Source organism: Buceros rhinoceros, unplaced genomic scaffold (genome assembly GCF_000710305.1).
Source record: "Buceros rhinoceros silvestris isolate BGI_N320 unplaced genomic scaffold, ASM71030v1 scaffold17537, whole genome shotgun sequence".
In the NCBI taxonomy this organism is placed as follows: Eukaryota; Metazoa; Chordata; class Aves; order Bucerotiformes; family Bucerotidae; genus Buceros; species Buceros rhinoceros.
In genome coordinates, this window is record NW_010421756.1 from 1 (window position 1) to 6196 (window position 6196).

At 43.5% G+C, this 6196-nt stretch overlaps 1 protein-coding gene across 1 annotated transcript in view; it reads left to right on the forward strand.

Moving 5' to 3' along the window:
• Positions 1-241: 241 nt before the first annotated feature.
• ANO5 (anoctamin 5) overlaps positions 242-6196 on the forward strand; it is a gene marked incomplete at its 5' end in the record, with an annotated part of 18411 nt that continues 12456 nt past the window's right edge. Inside the window, 5 exons of the mRNA XM_010139810.1 lie at positions 242-357; positions 1147-1281; positions 2164-2269; positions 2358-2418; positions 4034-4185. Of these exons, the coding sequence (XP_010138112.1) occupies positions 242-357; positions 1147-1281; positions 2164-2269; positions 2358-2418; positions 4034-4185 (570 nt within the window). The remainder of the gene's footprint in view (positions 358-1146; positions 1282-2163; positions 2270-2357; positions 2419-4033; positions 4186-6196) is intronic.

Genomic DNA, 6196 nt, shown 5'->3' on the forward strand with positions numbered 1-6196 from the left:
CAGCCGCTCTTTCCCCAGCCTGGAATGTTGCGGGGGGTTGTTGTGACCCAAGTGCAAGATCCGGCACTTGGTCGTCTTGAACTTCATAGAGTTGATCTCAGCCCATCGATCCAGCCTGTCCAGATCCCCCTGTGGAGCCTCCCGACTTAGAGAGGCAAACCATCATGAATGGTTGTTGCTCCCAGCGCAGTATTTGAGTCTGTTGCTGAGGTGTTTTGCCCTCACTCTGATCTGCTCGCAGTGCCAGTACTGGAAGAAGGCGAATGATCCCAACTGTGACAACGAGAGATACACACTCTACATGGAGTGGGCCCGATTCCTGCGGTTCTACAAAGAACAGCCTTTGGATCTCATCAGGTAAAACGGTGCCAGTGTTTTAGTGTATTTACTGGGGGTTCTCTGGAATATGGGGGTGTATGCACTTGTAGCTTGATCCTGCTGGGAAATTTTTCATACTTTTAAGATCTGATGGGAAGCAAATACTTAAGGGAGCACCAAGTCCTTGGAAGACACAACACAGGTTTTTACTAGCAACTGGAAAAATGCTTTTTCTCAAAGCAAGCCTCTTTCAGTCTAGCCTGCTGGGCTCAGGTGTATTACAGATAACTCAGCTGTAGAGGGACACATACAAAGAGTATCTTGCGTTTTATAACCAGTACCTGCCACAACTTCTAAAGATTGAGCTGAAATTTTAACATTTCAACACAGACTTGAAAAGCACTGACAAAATAGTTTTGAGGTTTAATACTGAATTCTCTGCTAAATCCTAACTCTATGATCAGAACTATTGTGCCCAGTTTCATTTGTGTAACTCCGTGGAAAGTCCAAAAAGAAAATCTTCATTTACATAATCCCGTGGGAAAGAGAAAGAGTGATTTTTTTTTATTTTATTTTTTTTTTTTAAAGCTGGAGCTTCTGCTAGGAGGAAAAAAAAGGGTCAAAAGAGGTTATGTATTTTGTTCATTCAGCTCACATAACTCCGCACAGCCAGCTTCAAATCTCATTTTTCCAATGCACATCAGTGCCTTTAGTCTTCTGATAAACGAGAATTTTGCCAAGTGTTTTGTTCTGACTCTGGCCAGTTTGCTCTGTTGCAGTATTAAACTTTGTTTTGTTTTCCTATTAATTGCCTTTTTTTGTATTCAGGAAGTACTATGGTGAGAAGATTGGAATCTATTTTGCCTGGCTAGGATTCTACACCGAGATGTTGTTCCTTGCAGCAGTTGTTGGCTTAATCTGTTTTCTTTATGGCTTGTTTACAATGGATGAAAACATGAGCAGGTGAGTGTAATGCTGAAAAGCTCCTGGGCTTGGGAAGAATGTCAAATTTTCCTTCTTCCAAAAAATCAGCTTTTAAAGCTTGTGAGAGCAAACAAAGTTTCAGTTCAGCCATCTTCAGCTGTCCACCGCATTTCAGTCAGTAATGCAGAACTGCTAATTAGTAAGACTGTTCGTTAGTAAGACTCGGTTTGTAGGTGAAAAGCAGTCTTTTATTGCCATCTGGCAATAGCTTTTTCTGGTGGAGTACCTGCAGTGCAGGAAGTCCCAGGACCACCACAGCCACCTCTCAAAATTGTTTGTTTCCAGTGTTTATTGTTGCCTTAACATTTTCTATTTTAATCTGTCTCGCAGAGTAGTCTGCTGGCCTTCTTGCGGGGGTCATCGCTGTAAGCACTCATACCAAAGTCAGGAGTGCAGGAGAGGTCAGCAGTGTTTTCCTGTCAAAGAGGGACCCAGTCTCTCGGAAGCCAGAGTTTTTAAATAAGAGTTGTATTTTTTCTTCAAGGGTCCCCAGATTTATTGTATTCAGAGGGTGGGGGGGAGAGGAAAAGAGGGTTGACATTTCATTGCCTGCTGTTTTTTATAAGAAGGCTTCCAGAAAATTTTGTTTTAACCATAAAAGATGAGTAAGAGGTTGAAATTCTCATCCGTTCTACTGAATTGTGTCGTTTTGAGTGTTAGTCTTCAGCTGAGTCCAGAGTTCACCTGGGAACACTGCTAAGCACGTTCAGATTTCTGTGGTTACTGGAGGACTATCATAGGACTGTGAACTTCACCCACTGTAGCAGTTAAATTGAATTAGCAATTTTTTAAAAAATAAATTCATATAGCACCTCTTAAGACACTATGAATACAGATACTATACAATGTTTTCCTCCTCAGCAAAGAAATCTGTGACCCTGCAATTGGAGGAGAGATCATCATGTGCCCTCTCTGTGACCGCGAGTGTGACTACTGGAGACTGAACACCACCTGTCAGTCCTCAGAGGTCTGTACCTGGTTCTCTAGCCCTGGCTGGTTTTGTAAAGAGTGAAAACTGCTCTGGTGCTGACCTGTTCCTATGTATCCTGTTGCAGTATTCCCATTTGTTCGACAACGTGGCAACTCTTTTTTTTGCCATTTTCATGGGCATATGGGGTGAGTACACTTGATAAGTTTTATGTCAAGCAGTAAGATCTCAGCCAAACTGCTGAGGGCAGTTCCCACTGGAAGTGGGAAGAAGGGGAACAATGGCTTCGCTTTAATGTCCTGACTCAGATGCAAAAATGATGGAGGAGTAAAAATAATTCAGTTACCGAGGAATTAGACTTAACCCCTGCCCCAGACACACTCCAGCAGAGATCTAGGGTATCATAAGCATTGTGTTCTCTTAACTGCCAACATCTGTTTGTTTCCTCGGTAACCTAAGACAGTGGTTCAGCTTTATGCACGTAAGAGCCCTCTCTGCTGAGCCCTGCACGTTCCCAGGGTCCCTGTGAGGGAGTACAGAGCTTTGGTGTCCTCTCACTGGCTGGTGCTCCCTCACCGCCTCTTTATGGGCAGCACTTCTAAGATGGAAATTCATTGGCTTCTACTCCAGTGAAGTTTAAACATGGTGTGTGTTTTGGTTATGTCCTAACTCTACAAGCATGGTTTCACACCAGGTGATTCTTACACAGACTTCAGGATCGTGTTGTCTTGAATACATGTTCTTTCCTTAAACTCTGTGAAGGTTTATAGATGCTGATAGTGTAGATATTGTTTCTAATTTCCTTAAATGCCTTGTCTCCTGTTTCATACTGTTTGTATGAAATATCACCACTAGATCTTCTGTGTGAATATAGACACTTCATTAACACAGAAAGATCTCTGTGTCCTAACAGAAAATCTGTCGGTGTATTTGTTACCAAAAGATCTAGCCACTAACTTTTTCCATAGAGAATTCTCAAAAAACCCCAGACCTGAGTAGATGCTGTTATATGGCTGGCTTAATAAACTTTTTTTGGTGTGGAAAAAGTAACGTTTGAGAGACACGGATTAGTCATTGAGGAAGTACTAGCAAACGACTTTTAGAACTGCAGAAGATAAGCTTTCCTGTGTCGTGTAAACTGTAGAGCCTCTGCAGTTCAAATAAGAATAATCAGATTACTAAAGGTTTACATTTCAAAGTCGTTTATGGAGGGCTTTTAAAATGTTATGTAGTGTTATAACTTCTATAGTTTATTTTATGTATTAAATCAGCTCCCTCTAGTGTCTTAAACATTTCTTAAGCCAGCCTCACTCCTGATCATATGAAAAGCATCAGATTTTCACAGTCTTTAAAATGACCATGATATCAAACAATCGTTAAAAAGCACCCGAAATCTCTGAATGTACTACTGGAGAAGAGTTCTGCTTATTTGTCGTAGTTGTTCATGTCTTACAGGTTTGTACACAAGCAATTAGTTGAATTATCACGTTCCTTTGTTAATTCTGGGGTTTTGCATGCGAAAAGTAGTTAAACTGTAATTGAACAAGGTGAACGTAACCACAGGAATATCCATATCCTGTCTTGGCATATTCCTTGTCATCCCCTTCTGGAGCTCAATTAGCTCATTATTTACTTGATCCATATTATGGTGAACAGTAATAGGTGGTCAGTAAAAAAAAGTGGGTCACACTGTGGGGGTAGAGAATGGGCTGCAGAACAGCAGCCCTGCAGAAAGAAGTTTAACTTGGTTCAAGAACTTGTTCCTTTCTCCCGTAACTGTGTTTTAACATTTCCAAACTGCAGTTACACTTTTCTTGGAGTTTTGGAAGAGACGGCAAGCTAGACTGAAATACGAGTGGGATTTGGTTGATTTCGAAGAGGAACAGCAGCAACTCCAGCTGAGGCCTGAGTACGAGGCAAAATGTACCCAGAAGAAGAGGAATCCTGTAACTCAGGTAAGGAGCCTGCTGGGTTGACACACGTGCACATGCAGGTGTGTGTGAACGTTTGACAACGTGAGAGCTCTGCCTCAGGAGCCTGTGCACATGCAGGTATGTGTGAACATTTGACAACGTGAGAGCTCTGCCTCAGGAGCCAGTCTGTATCTGGTGGCCAGGTACAGATTGGTGTGACACGTCAGCAGTGCCGCAGTTGTGTTGGAGCAGGGCAGTCCCGTGTCTGACATCTCCACAGAGCTGTGGTCCTGCTAGCAGCCAGCTTGGCTTAAATATGTGGAACGTGGTGCCAAGCACATCCTCACTGGGCACAACAGATCACGTCGAGTATCAAATCAGAGTTCGGTAACGCATTGTTTGGTCACTGAAGGCATCCAGCTGAGTGCTGAGGTTTGTGCTCTCTGACGGACTCGTGTCAGAGATAACACTCGAGCTGCCGAAAGCAGCGTAGCCATGGTAGCATCAGTAACGCCAGGGGTCTGTGCACCCTGGCGCAGGGCCATGGCAGCGTGGCTGTCCTGCTCTCCACTCTGAAGGCGACAGTAACTGAAGGCTGTTGGCACAACGGCCTCTTACACGTGACCGGCAGCACCCACCTCTTGGACCATGGCTCTCTTTCCTCTTTTGTTATCTAGGCTTTTGATGCAGAGTAATGAGAACACGGGGGTGTTTTGCCTCTGGAGTGCGCGTAACTTTCATTAATTATCCCTCTACATTTAGTTTCCACATGAAACTGATGTATCAAATCAGGAATACAAAGGCAAAGTTTATCACTTTCACTTGGGTGACACCATCTTTACAGTGTCCTTCACGTTTGAAGGTAGCAGTCTCTGAAATCCTCACGCCTTTAGAAGCACTCTGTCCCATCCCCTCACAGCAGATGAAGCAGCAGTCATCCTGATCTAAAGATCTCTAAGTGGGACAAGCCAGGGTTCAGGGTTTTGCTTCTGATGTACAACCACTGTGTTTGCGCAACACTAGAGGTGAAGGTTGCTGGAGCCCTTTGAAATCTCACTGAGATACAATTAACCACGCTAACCCTGGTAAATGCTCTGTATAAATACTTAGTAGATGTTAATTGTCTTCATTTCATTTATTGTAGATAGGAATTACTTGACAAACTTAGAGGTCAGATGGTTGCTTTCTGGTACAACATCTACCACCTCAATTTGACATGCTTTTAAATCGCGCTCTTCCTAGTACTGCATAGAAATAACTTATTTTCACCAGTCAAAAGTATACTTGGAAAACACTGTCTTCAGAAAAGAAATAGAAGCTTAGCCAGAACCTGGGAAGAACCATTATTATATAAACAGTAGCTCTGTCTTTCAGGGCTTGTCTCCTTAATTATTAGGAAATACATACACTAATTTTATTTCTCATGAGAGACAGTTTTTCTGTCTCTCCTGCCCCTTCCACATGTGCAGCACAAGCTGCTGTTCTTGTTCCTGTAACTTGTACAGTGTCCAAGTTACACAGAGATCTTTGAGAACCATGCTCTAAGGTTCCAAGGGTAGCTCTGCTGAGGTATCGGTATCACAGAATCATCTGGTTGGAAGAGACCTTTAAGATGATCAAGTCCAGCTGTTCACCTGCACTGCGACGCAACTTAAGGCCGTTTCCTCGCGTTCTGTCACTTGTCACATGGGAGAAGAGACCGACCCCCACCTCCTTACAACCTCCTTTCAGGGAGTTGTAGAGAGCAGTAAGGTCTCTTCTGAGCCTCCTCTTCTCCAGACTAAACAACGCTAGTTCCCTCAGCAACTCCTCATAAGATAAGTTCTCTAAACCCTTCACCAGTTTAGTTGCATGCTCAGGAAAACACTTTCAGGACATCAATTTTTCTTTAGCTAGTTCTGCTAACTGAGAACAGATGCCTGCCTGTTGCATGTGATTTCTGGTTCGCACCCCTGTGTGTGCTCGGGGTCAAGGCCTCCACTTCCTTGGGTGGCCACACGGTGACCAGAGCCAGCTGAACTGTAGTGGTTGTGCTGCAGGCGAAGGAAAGAGG